The 26,508-nt window shown below is 40.4% G+C and overlaps 1 protein-coding gene and 2 long non-coding RNA genes across 3 annotated transcripts in view; 2 read left to right on the top strand and 1 right to left on the bottom strand.

Annotated features, from left to right (window-relative positions):
* The window catches only part of LOC135733255 (uncharacterized), a 67,542-nt gene extending 53,525 nt beyond the window's left edge, over window positions 1-14,017 (top strand). Inside the window, exons 2-3 of the long non-coding RNA XR_010526927.2 lie at window positions 11,135-11,264; window positions 13,083-14,017. This is a non-coding gene — a long non-coding RNA (uncharacterized lncRNA). The remainder of the gene's footprint in view (window positions 1-11,134; window positions 11,265-13,082) is intronic.
* The window catches only part of klf7b (Kruppel like factor 7b), a 45,012-nt gene extending 29,377 nt beyond the window's left edge, over window positions 1-15,635 (bottom strand). Inside the window, exon 1 of the mRNA XM_065251651.2 lies at window positions 15,194-15,635. Within this exon, the coding sequence (XP_065107723.1) occupies window positions 15,194-15,295 (102 nt within the window). The 5' untranslated portion in view covers window positions 15,296-15,635. The remainder of the gene's footprint in view (window positions 1-15,193) is intronic.
* Window positions 15,636-15,793: 158 nt separating this feature from the next.
* On the top strand, window positions 15,794-26,100 carry LOC141280833 (uncharacterized). The gene is made up of 3 exons (XR_012335108.1): window positions 15,794-15,992; window positions 18,024-18,289; window positions 25,800-26,100. It is a non-coding gene; the product is annotated as an uncharacterized lncRNA (long non-coding RNA).
* Window positions 26,101-26,508: the final 408 nt, after the last annotated feature.

Genomic DNA, 26,508 nt, shown 5'->3' with positions numbered 1-26,508 from the left:
TAATGCTTTTTTCAAACAAATCCTAATTATTCCATCCCAATATGCCAAAGAGAATCATGCTCAGTGAAACGATACAGCATAAGACAAGCGCGATAATGGATAGAATGTGCAAAAAAAGAAGTGAATGTGTGCTCACCATAGATGTGCCAAAGAGGAGGGATAATCCCACTGACAAAAGCAGCAAGACTGCAGGCTGGTAAGAGGCAAGCTGAGCCCCAGAAAACCGCTCTTCGTCTTCCTTTAACTGGATTTGCGGAGTAGCGCTGCTGTTTATCTGTGTACGGGGTCGGCTAATGGCCACTGGCTGGCTGCACTGGGGTAATCTAATCAGGATACAGCGATTTTCATTAAACCGCTCGGGCGGGATTATTCCCCGTCACAAGCCGATTGAAAGGGGACATTTTTAAATGGGGTTAACAGCTTGTTATAAGATTGGTGAGTCTAAGTAAGGGATAGTAGTGATGGGGGGGTTCTATTGTGGTAGATGCCCAGCTAATCTTCATTACTCAGTGCGAAGAGAATGCCACATGGGTGGGGGTATTAAACACGTGGAGACAAAAGAGAACAAGGAGGAAGAACAGGAGGAAACAAAAGGGAGCTGGCCATCTTAAGAGTATGTTGGAAGTGGGGGCTGAGCTACGGGGCGTTTTGTTTCATAAGATGCATGGCCCTTTGGGGATTTTATAGAGGGCTGCAGTTACATACCATACTGTAACATGACTAATAAGCCAAGATATCAAAGGGAGTCAATTTCAGCTGCAAGCCCATTATCGGCAGACTTAAACAGAGGTCTTTATTTTACCAAGATGCAATGGTGGATTGTTAGGAAGTTTACATTGCTGTAGCTTGCTCAAACACAGCAATGTACTGTAAGTTTTACAAATTATTCTTCCCATTAAATGACATGTCACTCAAATTAAGTCCCACTGAGCTCATAATAATAATCAAAACTGTATGGGAGTTGTTTTACATTTCCATTATGTCACCACATGGGCTTCATACACCAAGGAGCTCAGGTTCACCATGTGAATTTTTACTTTGTCGTATGGAGCCCCAGTCAGCAAATCAGCAGGTGCTCTCATTACTCCTATCTTACTGCCGGGACTATCAGTCAAGCTTCCTCACTTCTCTTTTGGTGTATGGGATGAAACATGGGAACTGCACATCTAAATGAAGAACAGGAGTGGAGTACTGTACAGCCCTATCTTATTTACTCTTTAGATAAATGAGATGGCGGCAGCATTAACAGTGTTGTTTAAAAACAGTTATAACTCATTCAATGTTGTGCTCCATTTCAGTTACCTTAAAAACCTTGTGAAACCCTCCAACTAGTGTGACCCTGCATAGACGTCAGTGTGTTTCCTCATGCTATATATAACTCAGAATGACTCTTTTCTTATAAACCACAGGATGTGAGTTACATGGAAAGCCTTCACAGCATTCACAAGGATACATCCTTGAAAGGAAACACTACGTGTATCTCAGCATCCTGTCCCAAGTAGCATGAAGCCAACCGAAAGGAAACGAAATTGGAAACTGCATATATGGGATGCAGAGGTCCATGCCTCGCTGCAAAGGCTGTGACTTGAAGCATACAGAAGTTATGTAACCCCGCCAGGCCCCCTTGCTTTGGTCAGAAAACTGGTCTGGGCCAATCTTTTTGTGAATGCTTATCGGCAGGATTGCAGCGTGGACCAGTATGGGCACGTTAGCCTGAGGGGCATGGATACGGTAACCTGTCCAATCTCCAATTTAGCCTCTGGATCAGGCCGCAGTGATGGACAAAAGCAGTTATGATAACAGGAATTCGAAACCCCCTCCCAATCTGGCAGCTGCCCTACCAGTCTTTGTGCTGCAGGGATTTTTTACGCACGAAAGGCTCCAAAACAAAATGAAGAATGTAGATTAGCAAAGCCGCTTAAAAAATTAAACAACTTGCTTGAGCCTGTTCGCAAGGCTCACCTCCAAGAGATAGCAGAAGGCTGGCCGTTTCTGGTTTGTGTGATAACTTACTGCAAGGATTTCCAACCCAATTTCTCAGTGCCGGGATAGGCATCCCAGTTAATTGCCATCGCTCACTTAAGTCAACGTAAATGGCTTTTTCATCCGTGCATCTGTCCTCTTTATAATTATCCTGCAGTGTGGTAATTACACAGACTACGCACAACGGGTATTTTATGGGACAAACAAACTCCTTTGCTCTTTACTTGTCTCTATTCCCCCACTTTCATGTGAGAGAGGGGAAAACACAAATTCCATCTTTGAAAGCCTGTCTAAGGGCCGTTTACAAAAATCACTGTACTGCTATTTGCTGAATGCTACGCAGGAATATAAGCTGGAGTGATGAGAATGTTGTCTGTCACGAGTGGAGAGTTAGGGTTTTGGCGACTGTAATAAAAATGGCATAAGCAATCTCACACGGAGCCAACTGCCTGCAGTGAAGTTATCCCTTCTATCTGGTTAGAACTACAAGAAGGTTAACATTTTTAATTCAGTAAAAACATCTGAACAGGATTATTTGAAATGACTTTGAAAACGCTGACTAAAAGCATCTATCATAAGACACCTCTGCTTCAAATGTCCGCTTTACAGATACATCCTATGATCTGATACTGCGTCAGCATGTGCTCAGAATGTTTAATCACTAACTGCCGTTGTGTTCTGAGCTTCAATCCTTGCAGCCTGTATCGTGTTTTCCACGTGGCTATCGGCCCAGCTCATCTCTCTAACAACAGACACAAAGCCCTGCCACTTTGCAAGTGAGCCATAAATGGACTGATGTGGGTAAAGTGGGAGGGAGCATTTGATCATGAACTGATGTATAAAAGCTTTTTGTGAAGCATGGAATCACAGTCTGGTAACTTGGGATGATGTCGATTCTTAAGGTTTGTGAAACTATGGTTGAAATCCCTCTTTGTGGATTGACTTAGTCTTGTATATTTTTTAATTTTATAGCAATTAAGACTTGCATTAATATCCTGTCAAGAGTGCACTGTTGAATATATTAAACTGTAATCTCTGCAAGGAGTTTTTTTTATTGTTTTATCAGTGTCGTACACTAAAATCGCCATCCATTATCTCCTTCAGAGTCTATCGTTCATGCATGCAGACACGCAAACAAAGACACCTACGCAAATCCAGCCCACACAATCCCAGCGAAAAAATGACCTCATCCTCCACGAACTCCCTCCTCCCTGCACTCTGGAGCAGCTGGGCCGAGAGTGAGGTCACCTGAGACGATGAAGTCCCACCCCCTTTGACTCACTCCCACATTGCCTTTTACTGTGATGGCACTTTGAACCCAATTACCAGCCTTTGACAAGGCTGCTACAGTGACATAAAAGGCAACCTAACAGGGACTTGATGAATGCCTTTGCAGTCTATTAATTCCTGACTACAATGGAAGCTGCGGACAGGGAGACCTTTGCCAAGTGTGCGTGGTGAATGTGGGCATCCAGAGTTGCACTTGACTGCTTCTAACTCTAATGCGAGTTTTCCCTCTCTGGGACTGACATGCTTGCCCGAGAGTTGAGCTTTATAAAGCCACCGTGCTCGCAGACGGGGTGGGATGGCTGAACGGTGGGGTGCTCCTGCTGCCGTCGCACCTGCTTGCACAGCAGGGGGTGGGCCTCTGCCCGGGGGCTCTGCTAACCCACCTTTCTAAAATTCCTCAGGCTTCCTCTGATTATCACAAGGTCGCAAATGCAATGACAGCATGAATATTAGGAAAACTTAGCAATCCTGTGATGGCTCGTAGGCATTACCTCATCATTTTACTGGAATCTACAATGCAGTCGGATACATTTAGCACTTTGCATTTGACAAAGTGGGTGATCTCATCCTAAATACTGTAAAGTAGAGATGAGTCACATGCACTCAAAATGTAGAATTGAGCTGTTGGCCTGTCTGAGGATCGCCTGAGGGGGAGGGTGGTGAAACAGCTAGAGTGTCAGCATGATGCGTACGCTGGCGCAGAAAGGGGTTGTCTGGGGGGTGCAGAGAGACGGCAAGTCTCTGCTGCGTTTGCTCAGTGCAACGGTCCATGCTTAAAAGCAAACACACACACCACCTGCTTCAATGAACCTAAGATGGTAAGAGAGGTACCCACTGGGCATCTCTTAATGTGTAGGGGCGTTGTGGAGGCACACACACGCCGCAAATCTTGAACAGCCTTTTTGCAATCTGGTATACCTATGCACATACATTTGAGCACACACACACACACACACAATGGCACTTGAACACAGACAAGCCCCATTCCAATAGTGCCTGGCTAGTCCCCCAGGTATTCCCGACAACATCACAGATTAAAATAGCACCCGACCCACATAGCTGTACACTGGCTCAGCCTCCCCTTCAGCTAAGGCAGACTTGCGTTCCCTAAGTCTTTGCTATCTTGACTGCAAACACTTCACAAATGCTGTCATTTTTGCACCCTGATTCCACAGAATTCGCACCAGATGGTAAAAAACGCTGTCATACCAGCCAGGTGCTTTGAGAAGATGGTGCTAAGAGAAATCAGTGACACCCCAAAAACATGAAAAAAATGAATATCTCAGCTGTCTGTATGATCATTTTTGTATAAATTATGTTAAGATGATAAAGACAGGCACAAATGGTGGAAAGTGGGTCTCTGTACTAAAAAAAGAGAGAAAGCTTAATGTTTCAATGATCAGGACAAATATTCCAAGGTCGCTGGTCCTCAGCGCATGACCCATTTAACAGAGCCATAACAAACTGGAAACACTAAGAGCAGCACGTTTGTTCGGTCTCCATCCCAAAAGCACTCAGCAGGACTCGCGGTGAACAACCTTCAGGACGAAAGCACATTTAGAATTTAGTGTGGACATGCTGGGGAGGTTATTATGTGTGTCGGGCAGCTTCGCTTATCAACACAAACAGATTTGTATTACTTTATTTAAGATGAGAAGAACAATTAAGCACTAAAACATGTTAAGCATTTTCTATAATAACTGTATGCTCGTATGTATTTTTTGCAGGCTCTCTGAAGCAAGTCAATGATTGTGTTTGGTGGAAAAGTGTTTAATGCCAGCAATAGTGAACAGGTGGGTCTCACAGCAGAGCAGCTCATAGTAGCCTTAAGCAGAGATGGCAGTGCCTGCAGATCCTTAGCCAATGCTATATCGGGTATACAGTATGGCACCTGGCACAATTTAGAGAGGGTCTGGACTGCCTAAAATAAAAGGCTTAGAATAAAGCTTAAAGAAACAATATGGCGCCTACACCAGCTTAGTAGCCTCAGCAGGGGATGTAACCAGAGTAACTGTAATAGTAAGGCTGTTCTGTTGATGAATGTAGAGGATGTTGGCAGCTGTCCATGTGGTGGTAGTAACGCTTTGGACAAGGGGAAGCAAGAGGGGGGCCTTCAGGGGGAACCCCATCAGTAAACAAGGGCTTGGTTTCCTCCAATGAAATGGCAACGGATGAGGAGGAAGTGGTGAGCGCTGGAAGCCATGAAGGCACATTTAGAAACTCGCTTTCGAGGAGCGAAAACCGCAAACTTACTCTGTCAGTGTTTTTCTAGCCTCCAGTGTGTGCTTGATGGGGTGGTCCTGCTTTCTGACCTGTGCTCAAAATCAGCTCTCTAGTGTGTAAGCATCAAGCCTCTTTGCTCACTGGAGCAAAGAGCCGTGCTTGTACGCTGTTCCACACCGTCAGGTTGGACACACACCGGTCCTGTGTCCGGGTGCCAGAGGGGCATCTGCCCTTTTTATTTTCTCCCCATGTAATTACTGGACAGAACTGTGAGCTAGGTGGAGGGCAGTGAGATGTACAGACATCCTACATGAGCGCCACGTAAAACAAATGTTTTGCAGATAACATCAAAGCAAAGTGATCATACAACTCATTCATTTGCATAGGACATAATGTGTTTAATCTCTGAATATATAAATAGACACAAAGAATCTTGTTTTGGTTTTCATGTAATTTGTCATGCAAATTCTCCGGTAATGGAAAGGGCAATGGCAGGTAGAGCGAAAATTGTCACATTATTACACTTGACCTGTGTGCAGGTGCCGTATTTGAAGTAAGGATGTGGCTTCACACTTTCACCATAGAATTTAGTGCAGTGGGGAACAACATGAAAGAGACAGGATGAATAAAATAAGCTAGTGGAAAAGCATGGTCAAACTGGTCTGGCACATCAGCAGTATGGAGTGAGGCCAAGTCATGTGGCCACCAGAGAGAGGCAGACAGATGATATGCAAATTTGCGCGCACACACACAGTTTCACAGGTCACAACTATCCAAAACAACCCAGGTTCAGTACAAAACCAAACGGCAAGCTTGACATGGTGATTGGGCTGATACGTCGTTCTGTATCTTAAAATCTATTGCTGCTTTTTGATCCTGTGTGACAAATTTAAAGCTGTTTTGTCATTTTGTAAATACTTAATTCACCAGGTTTACTATGACTTGTTTCAAGGTCACAAAACATACCCTAAGGGAGCATTATACATGCCGGAAAAGTACATGTTCTTGCGACACGTCCTTATTCATTGTAGGTCACCACACCACCAAAACAAACAATGAGCTCACCACTCCTGTTTGGCAGCTTGACAACAGGTGTTGGGTGATCCAGAGCCGAGTATCCTGCTACCCTGAAACCTAATCTTAAATCGTGCTCTACACTACACAAAAGACTCCAGATTCCTCTGGAGAACATGTAAAACGTGTCAGCATTGTTTCTACCACGTCTGCATGTGTTCAGACAACACAAATACTGATACTATATATATATATAGCTTAAAAATGCATCTGGATAAAAGCTTTTGCCAAATGCATAAAATGTTTATTGCAAGTGCATGTTAAACAAAATTGACAATTTGATGTTGATGCAAATATATTTTATTACAGTAAAAATTAAATGCAGGTTACAAAATAACCTGACAGCAGTCTTGGATTTGCCGTATGCGCACTCTTATTCTGGCAATGTTTCAGCGGGGAATTTCCAGAAGGCCTAGCAGATGCAAGTAAAGTGTGGCACCATCAACACCCCCCCACTCTGCATCTCAGAAGCACTTGAATAAACATGTGAGACATCCTTCACCTCTTAACACGACTCTGCCGTCTCTCCTACCTCTCTCCATTTCTTTCTCTGTACCTAGACAGTGTGTAGGCCTACCAATAACTGGCTGGGAATACACAAAATACCATTATTTATTATTCAGCCCACCTGGTTTATGTAACTCATCCTTTTGCTAATACCTAGTGCTGCATTCTCAAATCGTGTTGAGGTAACATTTTGCAATAAGGAAGTATTGATTTGCAGTCTGCTGTTTTTCAGGGTGGTGTGAAAGATATCATCAAGCTGTTAGTCTGAGTTTGTATGCATGTGTGTACTTGCACTTAGAGAAAAATGGCCGGTTGCACTCGGCCTGTTAATCAAATCCTTGAGTGGCTAAACTGCCTCTCCATCGAGACCAAAGAGGGACCCTAGGCCTCATGCATAAAGATGCATTACAAACACTCATTTTTCTCTGACTTTTACTCTATCTGTCCATATAGATGCTGCTTCTCGTCTCTATGGACTGAGAGACTCTTGAAAAAGCAGGCAGACAAATGACCCTCACCGTCACCACCATCCACCGGCTCCTTAATCATGGCCCCAGAAAAGCTCTTGATCCCTAAATAAGACCACCTCCACTAGCAATCACTCGCAGGGGTGGGGATAATTAGCACATTGCTCTCTGTCTGCAAGCTGGAGAAGTGGATGAGGGCAAGAAGTCTGTTCAGTTTAAAACTGTCATCTTACGAGATCAAACCACTTGAACTTTTTCGCTAAAAAAGCAGGTTCTGCGTAAATATTTTAAAAGGTTCTTGAATAACCTTGTTCTGGGAATGTGACCAAGCATTTCCTTGTGCCCACAGCTACATATTGTAGGCTACTACTGTAGGTGGCACAATAGCAGGCAAACAATAAACACTCTTAGTACCAGTGAACACGGTCCATTAGTACTTACTGGAAACAGACGTTGTCAGTGTATATATTACAAATGCCTCAGCAAATCAGTGTTTCTCTTTCAATTCCTATTACACTATAGTATTCATGTTCATGTATGATGTCATCATTAATGCACTGTCAAAGGAAATATAATTTGTCTAGTCAGGAGATTGACGGAAGCTACAACGCTTTCCGGAAATGCAGTTACATGGGCTTAATGTTCTCAAGAGTCTGTTTTCTTTGCATAGACATTCTTTACTACTGTAATCCTTGTGATCATACCCGTTCGCCGCCTTTTTTACTTGCCTGGCTGCGTTTGTTGTATACTTGTATGTATTTTCATGTTTGTAAAGCATGCTTTCGTCCCCTGTGACGTTTTCAAGTGAGTCTTTGTAATGGAAAGAATCATATCATGATTCAACCAATTAAATAAAAAATATGGACAAGTTAACTGATATATTTTATTACAATGTCGCATATGAAAATGCATTTTTAGAGCACATTTTTGAACCCTTTTAGGCTTTTTCCCTCGAGATGCCAATTACCATCACAGTTTCTTGTTTCATCACACCTACGTTTGCCTATTCAAAAACCTACCAACTGCCAGTTTGATGGCGTCTTTGATCCACCCCTAGCGCACAGAATAAATTACAGAGAAATTGTCAAATTTCATAGTAAAAAATATTTGGTAAAAGCAGCACATCGTGCAGCTTGGACTGTGCGTTAATCCCTAATGATCTTATGAAAGCCGTTAACTTTAATGTATTGACTAAAAACAGAAAACAACCAAAAATCTAAAATAATAATAAGGTATTGCAGATTTTTGTAAAATTTTGTTTATCATATTGGTTAAAGGGATAATTCACTCAAAAATGAAAATTATCTTATAATTTACACACTCTCATGTTGTTACAAACCTGTATACATTTATTTGTTCTGATAAACACAAGGGAAGATATTGTGAGGAATGTTTGTAATCAAACCGTTCATGAGCCCCATTCACTTCCATAGTATTCTTTTTCCTACTATGGGAGTGAATGGGGCTTATGATCGGTTTAGTTACAAACATTCCTCAAATGTTCATCAGAACAAAGAAATGTATAAATATTATTATATTTGGGTGAACTATCCCTTTGAACTTCTGTTAAGACCTTATTTCTTTTAGAAGAAATACGATTCTGAATTGTTCCACAAATTGTACAGTGTTACTGGTAAATTGGCATTACTGGTAAAATGACCAGAATTACTTTTCTAGTAAATACACTAAAGTATAAACCATTCACACATCAGTACAGAAATGTTTTCTCTAAACAGTCACCTCTTCGCTGATGTTGTGTTTAAAAACATGCCTGTGACATTTTCATTTTTGTGGCAAATGTTTACATTCACACAGACCCAACATCATCAAATTAGACAATTTCAAACCATATTACTAAACTTTTTATTTGCACCCTAAAATGGCTGGGTTATTTATAATGGGTAAATACTGGACAGAACACGTGCTGGCACAGTTACATTATCATCACCACCATACAATATAGTTCTCAGTTTTATCCGCTTAAAAAAATCGTAACGTTTTATTTTGTGCCACCATACTTACTTGTGAAACTACTTGTGAAACAGTCTTTAAATAGGGAAAACATGGAAGTGTTTGGTGCCTTCTAAATTATTCCCTGTTTGGATCCTAAGGAATGAATGGGGCTAGGCTAAATGCTAACACATTCACAACGCGCTGTGCAAAGATAAAGTGCACGCATTGAAAAAAGATATGTATGTATTAATCCGTATAAGTTAAGATAAGAACATAGTAAAATATTGAAAAGCGGTGGTGTTTTCCTTTAACTGTAAAGACTTGAAATGAAAATGGCTTCAGACACTTTTGACCAAATCTGTTGAACATACACAAATGCAATATTCAGACTACATACTTTCTGATCTAAGCATAGCGGAGTAAAGCCAGTTTGTCACAAGACAGATCGGAGTCAGTTTATAATTCAATTTTCAGAAATTGAATAGTAACTGTGTTTTGCACAGCAGTATACATCAATATTACATTGTTTTAATGCCTGTGCAGCTGGTACAGTATAACCCTTATTCAAACATATCAGGAGAATGCGACTGAAAGGTTCCCACTTCAAAGACAGACCTGGTTCAGCCTGTACATGAAAGACCCTCCTGCACCTCACTACCGCCTAATTACTATCACCTGTCTACAGACTGACTGATCCGCTCTGTCTGGGTCTCGGTACAAAAAACAACCATACTCTTGCTCCAGTTACTCATGGCTGCACACCCCATGTACAATCTAAATCCAAAAAGGTAGGTGGGGAGATAAACAGACTTTTCTTTTGCAATATCAGACAATGACGTGACAGTGATTCACAGTGTACAGTAAATCCAGACAGCGCTTAGTTTTTGACCTCACCATTCACTGGCAGGGGCAAGCGTACAGGAAATGCCCAGAACAATGGGCTGGTTTATGTCACACTGATACCAACACAGTCGTGACTCATGCAGGATCAACAGTAAGTTGCCCAGGGTGATCGTAAAAAGAGTTTCAGGAGAGATGATGGACTCTGTTTAGCCAGTGCTGTGTTATAATTCATTCATTGATCATATGTGATGTCTTACAAACATATGTGATTTTATGTCTTAAAAGATTTCTCAGTGCCGTTTCCAATTCTCCTGATTTATATAAGACACCAAGGTAATGTTATGTAACTGACTATTACAGATGATATAGAGGTGGTGTCAAAATTGCGAGGATGATTTGTGATAGTCTTGGAGGCAGTTAAAATGGATTGAGCAGTATAAACAAATCCCCATATGCTGTTGTTTTCCAGCAAACGTGTGTTTATGAATGTACAGCATTATAGCTGTATCATTTCCATTATATTATTGAAATGTGTTTTTTTACAGACATATGTATAAATACATTGCAAACATTTTGTTCTTTATTTATTTATTTAATCACGGCCGGCTAAAATAAATCTTTATTTTCATGCCTGGACCGGTGTCTCTAATCTTCGCCATTATATGGGCCAATCAATGATCCAGTGGAAACCAAACAGCTGACTTGATCAATTAAGCCGTAAAAATTTCAAATTAGCTTTATCCCCCTAATAGGATTACAATGAATGACAAGCACTTTCCATTCTGGTTCAACAGGATATACCACCATCATAGTGCCTAATGGAGTCTAATGCCTGGTTCAGCAGAGGTCGCCGAGGTCAAAGCTGAAGGAGGGGAAGAAAGGTGACACTGCAGACAAGCCTTCGAGAATGCGTGACATATCTGGGTAAGATAACTTTGTGACAGCTTATTTATCTTTGGGTTGGAGTCCTTACATTTTATTGCATGCCTTAGCGTCAACATGTGCTGAAAGGCCTGTTGTCACTTTAAAGCGACATTGGTATAACAGGTTTGTCGTGTTTCCCTCAATATAAGGTCAGCAAGTAAGGACATCATTAAAAAAGTATTAGTACTGTATTGGTACTAAAGGTTTTCTGGAGACCAGAAAAGACTTGAGGGTTGCTGTCAGTAGATATACTGTGAGAAAGCAGCTGTGCTCCTCTAGAGTATTACATAATGGACATTTCAGTGTTTGCTGCCTAGATAAAGCCCGAATGCTTTCAGCTGGAACGCACTTAGTGAGGAAACTGAAGGAATATAATTAAAGAATAGGATGAAACTAAAAGGAGAATAAATGCTGGTATTCAAGTTTCATGGTAAATCAGAAGACAGGAGGTTAGTGAGGATTGGTTAGGTGTGGGTCCTAACCTTTGAAACACTGATTGAGGATGTAAATCCATTTTTTATGTTATAACTTGCATAGGCTTTCTAAACCCCACCCACCGACCCACTATCCACGCCTTTGTTTCCAAAAGTTACTGGGCTGTGAAATGCGAAAACTCACAGCATAGAATATGCAAGCACTGTGATTCATTATCTTGTCAAACTGGGCTTCTCTGGGACAGACCAAGCTCAACATTTGAGAGCTGTACTGCTTTCGTGTCGTACTGCTGCCTGCAGCTTCTCTCTAAGGCTTACGTGACCCTGCTCATATGAGTTGACTGTGGTGTGTTTCTGTGGGTCAGCTGTCTGCCCTCCAGCTGCCAGTGTATACGTTTGCCATATCACATTCTCAATCCCTAATGATATGCCATAAAAGCTATTGATAGAACTGAAAAAAGAGCAGCCTCTCAGTCTCTGTTTTACAGTATTATCAGGGCAGCCAGGTCTCGTGGGTTTCGACTGCAAAACTCAGAAGTCCTACACGAGGCTCAGAATAGGTCCATAACATCAGATCCTGTATGTGAATTTGCTACAGCAAAGTCAAATATATTTGAATTACAAGTGGATACTTTTAAAACAAACACATTGGAGAAGATAATGGTAAGGACAGGTATGCCAGGTAGACAAAGAGAGAGTGACCCATTTTCTCAGTGGCCCACAAAAAAGCTTGCCGTCCACAAGACTAAACAGCAAAAAAGCCCACGTGGTGCACTGGCTGATGGAAGACAGATGGATAGATGCAGACAAACAGACTCAACCCCCACCACTATCTCTAAGGTGATGCTTACTAATTGGCCAGCCCTTACGAAAATTAACCATGGTTTTATTGTGGTAAAAGTGTAGTAACCATGGTTTTTTGGTGTATTGATTACTATCAGCAAAACCATGGTTTTACTACACTAACTATGGTTTAACTATGGTTTTTGAAAACCATGATTGTCAAAACCATGGTTATTTTGTAGTTACTATGGTTTTACTACAGTAACCATGGTTTTTTGGTTTTAACTGTAGTAAAACCATGGTTAATTTTCGTAAGGGAGTCTTCCTTGACTGCCTCTAATGGCGTTGTTTACTACCTCGGTCTCATTCCCCAGGCCATTCCACCTGCTTTTCCAGCCTCCAGTGAGAGTCGTACTGGGTGGCACTGCTTAGGGAGGGGGGTGAAAGCCAACAGGGGCTCTCTTGTTGCACAAACAGCCGCTCTTTGAATTAACCCCACTTGCGGGTCACTGCCGAAATAATCCTCAATTCTGTGCCCTAAGATAGGTTGGCGAGCTGTGATTACAGCCATGTCTTTTCCTCTGTGTTCTTTTCTTGACAGTGAAAGATAGCGTCTTTGTTCAAGTCGAGAGAGACGGTGCCAGCGGCCCGCGTCCCTTGCGGGCAATGGATGCAGTGCATGTCAGGCCCAGAAAAGACTTCATCAAGGATTTGCGGACAACCTCTGGTCATCCCCAAGCACATCAGCTCCTTCACCCTCCCTTCTGTGGACCTTGTGCCCCATCCCTGGTCTCAGCCTGAGCTCTGAAACTCAATTCACCCATATCGCATCCATTAAGGTCTGATTCATGCTCCACTCGCAAGGGGCCAAGCACAGCTATCCATCTTGTCTCCCGCTTAAAGGGTGCTGTTTACCTTCCGCTGGCAGATCTAGGGCTTTGCTTAAAAACCATCCTAACCTGTAAAAGCATCAAATTTTAACTGTGATGTCACTCTCAGGAGAAACGCTTTTATAGTTACTTGTCTATTGAACAAGGTCTTTTTCTTTGTGCAGACTTTCGTGACTTTTATTGTTTCTCCTTTCAGGCTGGTTGTCTGCTGCTGCTGGCTGAGACTGTCTCTGTTGTCTGCATCAGTGGCACAGCGACACATCTGCAGGTTGTATTGCCTGCTCACAATATGAGCTCGTTTTTTTTCTAGCCATTGCAAGGCTAGTAAAACAAACTTACTCTGTCTTCATTTCTTTTCATAGGGCAGCGAGCAATCAAAAGCAAAATATAAATCATAACGGAGCACAATTTATCTTTTTCACTTTATTTTGCCCTCTGTCCCAAGCACGTGGATAAATGTAAAACAACAAGCAAAATTCCAATCCTATGTGTGCTTGAACAACCAATTCACCACATTTTAGGGAATGACTGTCAGTGCACCCCCACACAAGCCATTATTTGATACAACCATGATCCTTTAAGTTAATTTAGCAGATGAACCAGACCTGTTTGTCTTCTCACAGTATTCTGTTCAAAGAATGAGCAACTGCCAAATCGCATTTTCCTTTTTACTCATGCCAGTGTGTCCGTATTTGCATTTGTGACCAGATAATCTCTGTGTTGGTTTAGAAGTGCTCGTGGGGGTAGATCTGTTTCAAGTTCACACATCAGCGATAAATAACCACTCGCTGCATTTCCCTGCAGTTGAGCACATGGAATTGCAATGAGTTCGAGACAGCCGGTGCATGCGTGCAGGGGCATGCTTCGCCACATCGATTTCTAAAAGTCCTTCTTACCCTCAAATCATAAATCGTGGTATTACATTGCACCTTTTTAGTTTATGTCCAAATCACTGTGGCATCATCACTCTAATCTGCTACTGAAAAACAATATCGGTCAAAAACACAATGAATGTCTTGATTTGCACAACTTTTCACCTAAAAACGTGACCCTGACACAGTGACTTGCCTGTGCATCTATTTGAATAATTTACACATCTTGCTACAGTACGCCAAATATCAAAACAAAAATTTTCACAACATTTACAGTTTTCATTTACCCCTTTAAGATTCTCAAACAGCACCACATCAAATTTGCTTAGGATAATTTGTGATCTGGATGCATCTTCTTCACAAGCACTCACGCGCGCACCCTCGTGGCAGAGGTAATACATAATACATGATGATCGGGAACAGCTCTAACATCGTCGGACCGAAAAAACATAGAGTTAACCGACAGATGCGAATGCATTATTAAATAACAAGTCACATATTGTTAGTCAATCGCTTTTTTTCTCTGTGCAAATTGCGTGCGCCTTAACAAATCGCCATTGAGTAAATTACAAGTAGAAGCTTCATGAATCATCTTGATGTGTGGAAATAAATGTGTCTGACTCCCTCAATGAAATATATTTGTGTACAAAAGACTCCTTGCAGCATATAATATACTAGTCTGTTAACTAAAAAACACTTTCTCCTGATAAATAAAACAACAAGATCTTATATAGTTATAATTAGCCTAGTGTGCACTTCCATTACTGCGAGTGTGATAGCAACAGTAAGCGGAATAATTTAGAGACGTAAACAACGTGTTAAAGCATCGCTCATGTACACACTGTCACTTAAGTGAAGTTGTGAATCTTTCCATAAGATACATGTGCGCGCATACACGCGTCTTGTTTATGAGTACTAACTTACTAGCACGCGCAAACTCTATCTCTCACCTGCTGCCAGTTCTCCTCCAGCGACGGCATCGCAGAGAAGTAGCCCGTGTCATGCACCAGCTGAAGTTCCTGAAAAATACTGTAATTCGCCAACACGTCCATGTTGATGCTCGCAAGCAAAAAAGCAAGTTGCTTTGATCCTCAGCTACGATCGTTTCTTTTAGCCCACTGTCAAAAGCAGATCAAAATCAGTCAAATCCTCCGCGAAGTGTACTTTAAAGCTGGCGATCTGAGCTCGCGATGAGCAAAAAATAAAAAAATATCTTGTCACTTAATTGCAATCCCCGCGAACTCTCAGATCCTCAGCCTGGGAGTGGGATGCAAACTCGGTGACGGGAACTGTCCACCTATTTCCGCATTGCCCGATTGCTCTGTCTTATTTGCGCTATAAATTCCAGGTAGGCTTCTCTTGAATGCCGTGGATCACCAAGGCAAGTTACTGGGCTAGCGAGCGAGAGAAAGCCAAGGGAACCAAGGGGGAGTGGTTTGTTGTCAATCAATTCCGTGCGTGACCATGTAAGGTAAATAGGGTTGATGATCTCACTGGCTTCCAAGTAAGGCGGTGCTTAAATGGCCAAAGAGGTGGAGTCTAATTTGAATTTTGCAGCACAATTGGTTCGCTCTAGCTGTCAATCAGGCCGTAGATGGCAGTGAAAGGTGAGCTATTTTTAGAGAGCTATATAGCAGCGCAGCGAGCTGGCGTCGCTCATACAGACGGAGACGACGCAACGAGCACAAGCAGATATAATGTTGCGGTTTGTAACGTGAGGCAATTCAACGTCTTTAAGGGATTTATGTCGTAAGTAGTACAGTAATAGTTACACCACAACTGTCAATAAAGTTTTTTTTTAGAGTGTTAGACTGACATTGTAATAAAAAAAATGAGGAACTGGATAACTTAATGCTGGGAAGCGCTACAAACATCCCAGATGTCCCACACAAACACTATAATGTAAGATTCCATAGGCCATACAAGTTAAGGGTACTTTAACGTCTTTTGTTTGAAAATTGGTTTTATTACTTAAAAAATTTCATTTTAAAGACCTTTTTGGCATCGCCACAAAACCCATACATAATGGTGGCTATTTCAGCTATTGATGGTATTGATTTACAGTACTAGTCTTGTGTAAAGGCTAATTGACTTATGTTTCTCACTTCTGTAGGCAAGTCAAAAACTGTTGAAAAAGCATTTTGCTATTAAAATCCATAAACTCATGGCAAAACTTTTTTAACGAATTAAAATTTTAATTTAAAAGTTTGTTTTCTACATATAACTACTACAAAGATACTAAAGTTCTGTCAGCAGTCATATTATATTAAATAAGAGCACACCAGCTTTAATAAAAAACAAAGACCATGAATTGTATTTTTCGTTTTGTTGTGTAAAGGTTACTTTCCTTAGTCTAATTTACACACTTTGAAATGAGGACTCTGGTCTAGATTATGAGAAGCAGAATTGTTCCTAAAACAATAACAATTGCTGACAGGATCAGACTTGTGAGTTAGGATTCTGTTTGTCACAATACAAGTGTGTGAGATGAGCTTCACAGGCAAACATATTTACTGTCAGGTTCTGCTCTGCAAGGCTGTATGACTATGCTGGGTGTAGACAAATGTCCCACAGAAAATCTTTGATTTCTACTTTAAACTTCCAGAACACATTTGGTAAAATAAAGATAGCTAGGGGCGGTTTCCCGGGCAGTCTCAGACTTAAATGCATGTTTGAGCTACTTTAATTTAAGAACACCTTATCCTGTTTAATTTTAACATATTTCGTTGACATTGTTTTGTCTTGAGATGCACACCTGCAGGGACGGTTTCCCAGACAGGGATTAGACTAGTCCTAGACTAAAATAAATGTAAGAGCTGTCCAAACTAAAAACAACTTGTACTGACATCTTAAAATACATCAGTGCCCTTTGTTTTTTCATCAAAACGCACACAAGTGATGTTTTAGTAAGGCATGTTTATTAAAACTAATTATATTTCCTAACTAAACTAAGGCCTACTCCTGGTTTAAGCTAATCCCTGTCCGGGACCCCCCCCCCCCCCATAGTGTATTTTGTAAGGTATGTTTGTAAAAACCTCTTAAATGACCTAATATTAATAAGGCTTGGGCCTGGATTAACCTAAACCCTTTCCTCTTATGAACTTTCAGAATATGTCTACATTTATTATTATATATGTGTGATTTTTAAACTGCTGACTTGGCTTGATTTAACTTCTTTCAGAAATCATTCAATATTACGTTTGTCTTTGTTTAAAATTAATATGTAAGACATGGCAAATCAATGAATATAATATGTGGAAATACTTTAACAAATTACATGTTTGATTAACAAAAAAATGGTACATTCAATCAATAATTAAATTATTATTATTATTTGATATTTTAGTAACTGCAGGTTAAACTTTCAAAGTTTAATACTATTATTTAAAGATGTAAACTTCAAAATGATACAGCTAATTAACATAAATATATAAACTTATAGTTTGAGCTTGAAATGATTTGCACCAAAAGTGGCACTGACCTTGTTGTATAAATGAAATCTATATTAAATAAAGACACACACACAAAAAAAATGTATGTAAATGTAAACACTATTTCAATTGCAATTAGTGACAGGTGACAGGAGAGACGTGCAAGCCTGACTTTGTAATGTGAAAGAGTGTTTTAGTTGCAGTGAGTAATTGAGTTTGTATGTGCGTTGTGCTTTCTCTCTCTTCCTTTAGTTTCCCAGGGGACATTGGTCTTTGTCTCAGTGGAGTACAGGGGCAGATGGTTGCTAGATTGGCTGTTTCAGGACATTTTCCCTATTGATTTTTACAGGTCTCCCTGCCAGAGAGAATTAGTTGGAGCGGGGGTAGAGAGGACGGAGCGTTTGAAGATGTTCCGCAAGACACTGGCTAACCAAAATGTTTACCAGAAGATACAAGCTGTTTGTGGCTAAACGCTGAAATGCATGCAATTTCCTGTTTTGGAGACCCACACGGTCTAAGAAGGTCAGATGCCGTGGGACATGACCGATTCCTGCCTCATGCTCATTGGCCGGAGTGCTTTGCAGAGGGACCTTGCGTGCTGGATAGAAGAAGCAGGTGTGTGCTTGCATGGTGGGTTAAGGGCAGGTGTGAGTCTGCCAGGCTCTGTGGCACAGCTGGGATGTGTAAGCCCTGATGACTGGTTCATAACTCCCTCCCCTGGCTAACCCTCTGTACCACTGAGTCTGGAACAGCTGCTTTACACAGAGCCAAGGCATGACCAGCTCGATCCCAGCACCTTACAAACTGGGCCATGGACATTGAATGAATCACACACTTAAAACTGCATGTAAGGCAGACACTTAAAGTTAATTTACTTTCATCTTTACCCTCATCTTATTCCAAACTCACATCACTTTCTTTCAGTTGTCGAACTCAGCAAGAGACATTAGGGAGATTGTTCATTATTCACTGAAAATCTGTCCCTTAAATCTTAAATAATAATTCACACATGCACACATCTGCTGCAAAGTTCATCAAGCTCATAAAGTCATGTTGTGACAGTATGGCCTACTGAAACACCATCGCTTCTTTCATCTCTCTTAATTGAATATAACAAATGTGAAGTTGCATATGTTATTATTACATTTAAATTTTGCAAGCATTGAATGTTTTAAAGAATAATTGCTGACATTTTGAATTTATGGAGACTTCAATAGAATATAGCAGCGCACTAATATGAACTCACTTCATGCCTTTTTATTTCTGTCCTTTTCATAGCTAGAGAACCTGTCCTGTGGGTTTGGAACAAGATTTGAATGACTTAATGATGGCACAGTTTTCAATTTTGGATGAACTATTCTTTTAAACAGGATTTCCAGACCCTGTCATCACACGTGTCACTGGTTTTTGAGTGCCATGTAGATAATCCCGCTTTGCATGGCCCCTAATTAGCCGTGTTCACTGTTATTGTTTTTCCCTCTTGCCGCCGAGGTGACATCATGCGAATCTGGTGCTGCTTGGATAGTCATGGAAACTGATCTGTTTGCATAAACACATGGGGCTGACTCTACTCCCCTGCGGTCCCTTGTGTCACTGGCTTTCTCACAGATCCTCGCAGCTACAGGGTTGTACCGCTACTGCACCCTGCTGCTCCACACACACAGGGGAGAGCCTGGCGCCACTACTGTCTGTTCACCCGGTCCAGCTCCCAGAGCAACCCCTAACAGGTGACCCTGGGGCGGTCCTCACCAGTCACCCTTCGTCTGACATCCCCCCACCTCCAGCTGACATCACAGCTTTCCAGCATCTCGTCTGCGACCTGTGATCACGCTCGACTCGCTGACATCCTCTTAAGTGTTCCTGCACAGCGGGCGATTACGGCTGCGAGCTCACAACCCGAGAAAGCGGAGTCGCACGCAGTGAGCGGAACATAAATGTTGGCGAGATGAAAAAGGAACTCATTTTTAGTTATGATGAATTCTGCTTACTCAGTCTGAAAACACAAGCTTGCTATGATAAGACGACACCAAAAGTTGTATTTCATGCACTGTGCTGTGTTTTACGAGCGCATTAATTCGTCATTGCTGATTGCCGGCGAGACGCTGGACTTTTTTTGGTTGTAGATCAAACCCCAGTTGGCAGCGCAGCGGTCGTGTACGTGGCATAGCCCGGTAAGGGGAATCAGAGAAGTAAGAGGTTGCAGCATGAGATCATAGCAGTCACACTGAGCTAGGAATGAAATTATATCACGTGTGGGAATTGTCCCAATTAGGTTGGACTGGAGCTCTGCCACAGAGATGAAAACGTCCATTCGCTTTAGACTTCCAGTTCTGTGGACATGTAGAGAGATTTCCATTCCCTCTCTTGCTTTCAAACCAAAACTCTCGTTTTCTTTCTCTCTCTACCTCTTGTTCTCTCATTCTGCGTTGTTCTATCTTGTCTCATTTAACCTCATTCGCTTCTCTCACTATTTCTGTCCATGCTTTTGCACTAAGATGTCCCTGACCTTTAACACCTTTGCTCTTGCTCGAGAGAACACCTTTTATGTGGCTTTGGAATGAGGGAGGTAGAGGAGGAGACGGAAAATAAAGAAGATAGAGCCGTTCCCCACTAGTGCGTTCACAATCATTATCAGCCTTTTTTGGATGCTGCTCCGCTACGGGTCTGCTTTGAAAAGAAGTTTTTTAAAGATTCGAAACCCCTGGAGAAGGGAATGATTAATTTAGCACAAGGAATAATAGTTTAGATGATAAAGGGAATACATTTATCTCAACACTTTCATCTAGCCCTTATAACTGTGTGCGGGAGAACCCATGAACCTTGAGTTAGGGAAGAATTTTGTGAATTCGTAGAGCCTTGCTTTCCTCTTTTCCTGTCGAGACTGTTATCTTCACCTTGTTCCTTTTACCTCCTTTGCGAGGTAAATGTTACTCTTTTGTTATTCAAGAATTACCACTTTCTTTGGTTCTGATAGGAACCCACAAACACAAAAGGCTGGAGTGTCTCCAAATTAAATAAAAAAGCATTCTTTGGGTTTAGCATGTATGTGGTGAGTTTTCACTGCAGCTCTATTGATGTGGCACACTAGGTTGTAATCTCATTAGTATGCACTATGAGCCTGACCCGGCCGTGCATGCCATGCTTACGGCATTATGGGGGAGAGGAGAGTGTGCCGCACAGCCCAGTATCACATCCATTCAGTTGACACATTGAGAACTCCCTCACACTGTCTCCTCTAAAACAATCCCTCCTTTTTTCTTTTCTATCAGGCTTTAATCACATTATCACACTGTTAGACTCATCTAGTTCTATTTCATAGCTTTCATTCTCATTTTTGTTCCATATTTGTTCGTCACACTTCTTTATCATTTTTTTGCATCTGATCTCACTTTTATCTTCCTCTTTTATCCCCAGTTTCACTTTAATTCCTCCACCTTTATCACTGAAGCTACCGTCTGTGCCAATGAAAGTGTCTTCTCTCTCTCCGACTCACACCTCGTCTCTTTCTCTCTGCTTCTATCTCGCACCTTTTATCCTGATCCGTCTCTCAGACTCAATGTTACTGCATGAACATCAAGATAAGTCAGCCAGACGCACACGGTAACACGCTCAAGAATGAATCGTCCTCCATATATATGTTAGCTTTGCCATGTGAAGGTAGCTGATTTCTCCATCTCATCATCCCGGCTCCTTATCTCTGCTCTGCTGATTGTAAATATTTAAAGAAGACTCTAGGAGCAGTACAGACCACCCCCCTCCTGCTCAACATATACATTCAGGCTGCCCACACTATCCATAGGCAATATAACAAAAACCCCAGTGTGAATAATACAGTGTGTTTGCATTGTTCACATTGAAAAAAGAAGGAATTTCTATAGCAAATTTTCTGCTTCTGCATTTGTGCAACCCAAATTGATTTTGACACTCCAAGGAAAAATAGTCATATATCTTCAAAGAATAGTTCACCCAAAATAAATAAAAATTTTACATTATTTGCTTACCCATATTTTATTCCAATTATGTGTGACTTACTTATGGATGTAGTTAACTCTTTCATTGTATGAATAACAAGCCAGCCATGTTACCATAACTAAATTTTTCATTCTGTGTTTAACACAGATAATTAAATTATTTTTGAGTGAACTAAAACTTTAAAGACAAATATACACATTTTTTAAGGAAAGTTTTTTGTCAAGATTTATGAGGATGATGTAAATATATAATAAAATAAAAAACAATGACAGTATTTATATTTTACATCTGATAATACAAAAAGTGCTTGAGCAGCCTACTGTTGCTATGGTTACTTCCTCAGGCGAATACGATTTCTGTTTACTGAAAACCCCTGTTTAAAAGAGTAAATGTAGTTATTCCTTTTCTAAGTGTAGATGTTTTTATGTGTACATTTTTATTATATAGCTTTAATTACACCTTGTAATTTGCACTCCCCAATCTTACCATAGTCATCATGTGTTAAATAGGTAGAGCGAATGAGGTGGGATTTCAAGTGATCAAAGCGGTCATAACTACACCCCCCTTCGCCAACCATTCCAACTTGTGCTGTTACCAGTGAGGACCGCACCGAGTTTTGAGATATGAGACCTGACATCAGCCTCAAATGCACACACGTACACATTTTTTTTTTTTAAAGCAATATAGCCCCCATCCACTCTATAACCACCAATATTACACCCCAGCCCCCTATGCGCTGTGATTTTATTAATAATGGAGAAGAGGCAATATATCCCCCTGCCGTGAAAGGTATATAAGGTTAAGCATATTCTCTTGCTAATTCTACATTCAGATTTTAATAAAGAAAAGATGCAAAAGCCAGTGTCAAAGTGGCACCGCCATGCAAATAGCATGAAGCAAATGCACTTTAGCTGAATAGTGATAATAATGATGGCTTATTCTTGTGGTATTTAAATAGAATTCAAATGGATGCCTAATATTCCCACGAATTTGCACGCATTGAAATGTCTCTTGCTCTGAACGTATACCGTTTTTTGTTAGTGAACTTTCTGTGTTTGAACATTACTCATCCTATGTCAGGTGATATCGGCATGTGGCTGGAAAGTAGATTGTGCTGATTTAGCTCTGTTCTCAAAACCTATTGAGCAAAGGCAGCTAACTAAAAAGAAAATGCATAAGTGGCTGATTTGAACACACATACTGATAAATACTGATTAAAAAGATGCCTCCCTACACTGTAAAAATTATATTAAATCAATGTATATTTTTATGTTACTTTAACTTAACAAATTAAAGGTGGTGTGTGTACATTTTAGCGGAATCTAGTGGTGAGATTGCGCATTTCAACCAACAGCTTACCCCTCAATTTTAAAACACATATGGTAGCGACCACATTACAAACACGTTGCTGTTTGAGACAACGTAAGGAAGAAACTCACTCTATAGAGCAGTTTGTCCGTTTAGGGCTACTGTAGAAACATGATGGCGAATGCCATGTAAGGGGGCCCGCGGGGTGTGTAGATAAAAACAATACAGTTCACTGTGTAAGGTCTTTATCCACCTTATTTTCGAACGCAGAAGTAAGTGATGTGAAGTTTTTCCTGTTATTATGCGAGACATCCGTTTCAATAGCCGGGTGGTAGAAAACTGTGGCGTTAGAGCACTCATAAAACATGATTTAAACAGTTATGGTAAATATTTACTACACCTGCCATGTATGACCCAGTGGAAGGGTGAAATGAAGAAGTGGCCATACAGTATATATATATTATATGAAGATATATTCAAATATTTCATGTTGTTGCTCGGGGGTGACGGGTCTTCAATGCGCAATTATAAAAGCACAGAGGCATACCAGTATCTTAACAATGGGAAAGTCAGTCAAGGGTTTCTACATAAAATAGACCAAGAATTTGTGTTATAACCTTTTAGGCGATGATTTAAAATGTCCCAACTGTCCCTCCGGTGTGAGGTTTTTTTAAACTGCAATTTTTTATTGACTTTTTTGGCAAGGCATCAAACTTCACCCAGTCCAATAGTCAGCAGCATCTTTCTCATTCAACAAATTTTAAGTAATTATTTGAACAAACCATAATAAACATATTAAACGGTTACATGTATTCGGTATTATTTTCGTTTTATGCTTTTTTGTAATTATATATCGAATAAATAAACCAGCTAAATCACATATTTTCAGCATAATATTAGTTATTTTAAATCAATTTTAGTATTTATTGTTTACTGGCAGTTTCTATGAAAGGTTTTACTGGATGGATGTGTAGATACAGATCATGGGGACACATGCACCACATACACATTCAGCTCTTTTGTGTGGATAATGGTTAAAACAAATGTTTTGTAGAAATTGACTGCGTTTGTACCAGCTTTTATGGCAACCCCATAACTGCACAAATTATGCCGGCCTTCCTGGATTTCGTAATAAACATTAAAAAGACAGTCAAAATGGCACACTCGATTCCCTCACAATATTACTACCAATAGCTTTAGTGGCTCATCACTGAAAAAAATGATTAATTGAATTTAATAAAAAATTTTAAGGTAAGTGGTTGCAATCAATTTATTTAAGCTACATTTAAACAAAAGTTTTATATTTTATTTTACTTTACTAATCTTTTTGTATAAATGTAGCTTAAATAAATTGATTGCAACCACTTACCTTAAAAAAATGGATTAAATTCAATGAATCATTTTTTTCAAGGAGCTCAAAGATATCAAAAATAAGGTGGATACATCACTGATAATATAGTTATGTATATAATATTGCATTTCTGTCAATACTTTAAAAAATATTGGGCTGTTTTTAACCCAGGGCTGGGTAACTATAGGACAGAACACATTTCTGGGTTAAAATGACCCAAATAATGGGTTGTTTTAACCCAACTGCTGGGTTGTTTCAACATGTTTGATTGACAATAACCCAGCAGTTGGGTAAAAACAACCCATTATTTGGGTCATTTAAACCCAGAAATGTATTCTGTCCAATAGTTACCCAACCCTGAACAAACTCAACTTGTTTTTATAAGTTATGCCAACTTATCAGTCAAAATTAGTGCTGGGCAAAGATTAATCGTGATTACTCGCATACAAAATAAAAGTGATTTTTGGCATATGAGTGAGTGCTGTCTGTGTGTAATTATTATGTATAAATAAATACACACACATTCATGTATGTACAGGTATTTAAGAAACATTTACATGTTTATATATATATTTGTTTATATTTTTTTATATATTCAGTATTAAATATAAATTTATAAAAATGATAAATAAATAAAACATTTCGGAAATGAATATATGAAAATGTGTGTGTGGTTAAATATACTTAATAATTAGACACAGCACACACTCATATATTATGCCAAAAATCACTTTTATTTTGTATGCGATTAATCGCGATTAATCTTTGCCCAGCATTAGTCAAAACTTATAGTAGGTTGGACTGAGTTGCAAAACTAAGTTGTTTTAACTTCATTCTGCATTTTTTTACAATGTACACTTTGAAAAATGTTGGGTCAAATATGGACAAGCCCAACATGGGATATAGATAACTCCATGCTGGGTTTTGTTACCCAGCCATGCATTTGGGTTGAAATAACCCAGCAAATATTTATTCATAACCCATCCTTTGGGTTTGTCCATATTTAACCCAACCATGGGTTAAAACAACCCAACGTAGCTTATAAAACAACTTTTCAAATGGGTACACTCTAAAAAATGCTGGGTTATTTTCAAACAAATTTCGTTGGGTTGTAATTTAACCTATGCCTTGTTGTTTAAACCCAAAATGCTGGATTGTTGAACTCATTGTTGGGTCAAATACAAAAAAATTCTGGGTTAATTTAACCCAACGGCAGGGTTTGTCCCTTTCTGACCCAGTGCTCAGTTGAAAATATCCCAGCATTTTTTTAGAGTGTACCCATTTGAAAAAAAATGTTATACACTATAAAACTTATTATCAAAAAGTAGCTGTTTTCAGCAGTTTTTTAAGAGTGTAGATTGACTGTAGTTTAACTATATTAAATTACAAGTAGCTTGTAGGTAGACAAGATTGTATTTGATCATATTTGTATGCATGCATCTTCTGTCTGTTTCCGTTTGCTTTCACTGTTTTCCTCTGTCTGTTTATAAACAGATGTTGTGTGTGTATGTCAGTGTGTGGGAGCATGTCATCTGGGTGCAGTGATACACACACGCACCATGCGTTGGCGCCCCGTGCATGCAGTCAGTTGGCGTTTGAGCTCAAGCCAGGACAAAGCTGTGCGCTGGTGGACTGTCACTCCAGCTTTAATCTGCTCCCTGATCAAAGCCCTCCCTACTGCCCTGGCCGGTCAGGGCCCACTTCGCCTCTCTCCTCTTCCCAACCTTGACTCCTGACTCTGAGCCAGTCGCGCCGATGCCGAGCCGCCGCACCACAGCATGGCCTGGCACTTCAGAAAAAGGGTAAGAGATTGTTCTGTGAGATGAGACTGAATGCTGATGGTCCCATTGAGACACATACTTTATGAAGTCATAAAAGCTAAAGCTATGGGCAGACTGTTCATCTATTAGAATGACCTTCCTTTTGATGATCAGTCCTTGTCAGCAGTGATTTTTACTGCGCAGGTAATAGCTGTTTATACATACACAGTATATATGGTCAATATAACCACGCGGTTCCTTATATCCATACAGTATAATTAGAATTATGTGGCCGTGTAGCGTAATCCTTCTGGTGGGTTGGGAATTACAGCGTGATTGACATTTGAAAATAAATCTTCTTGTTGGGTGTACTCACAGGAATTAATTACGTGCCAATTGTGTCTAACGCATTAATTTGGCGAGATTATACGAAGCATTAACCA

This window comes from Paramisgurnus dabryanus, chromosome 15 (genome assembly GCF_030506205.2).
Source record: "Paramisgurnus dabryanus chromosome 15, PD_genome_1.1, whole genome shotgun sequence".
Classification (NCBI taxonomy): Eukaryota; Metazoa; Chordata; class Actinopteri; order Cypriniformes; family Cobitidae; genus Paramisgurnus; species Paramisgurnus dabryanus.
The sequence above is the reverse complement of the archived record's forward strand: the minus strand, read 5'-3'. Positions and strand labels throughout refer to the sequence as shown.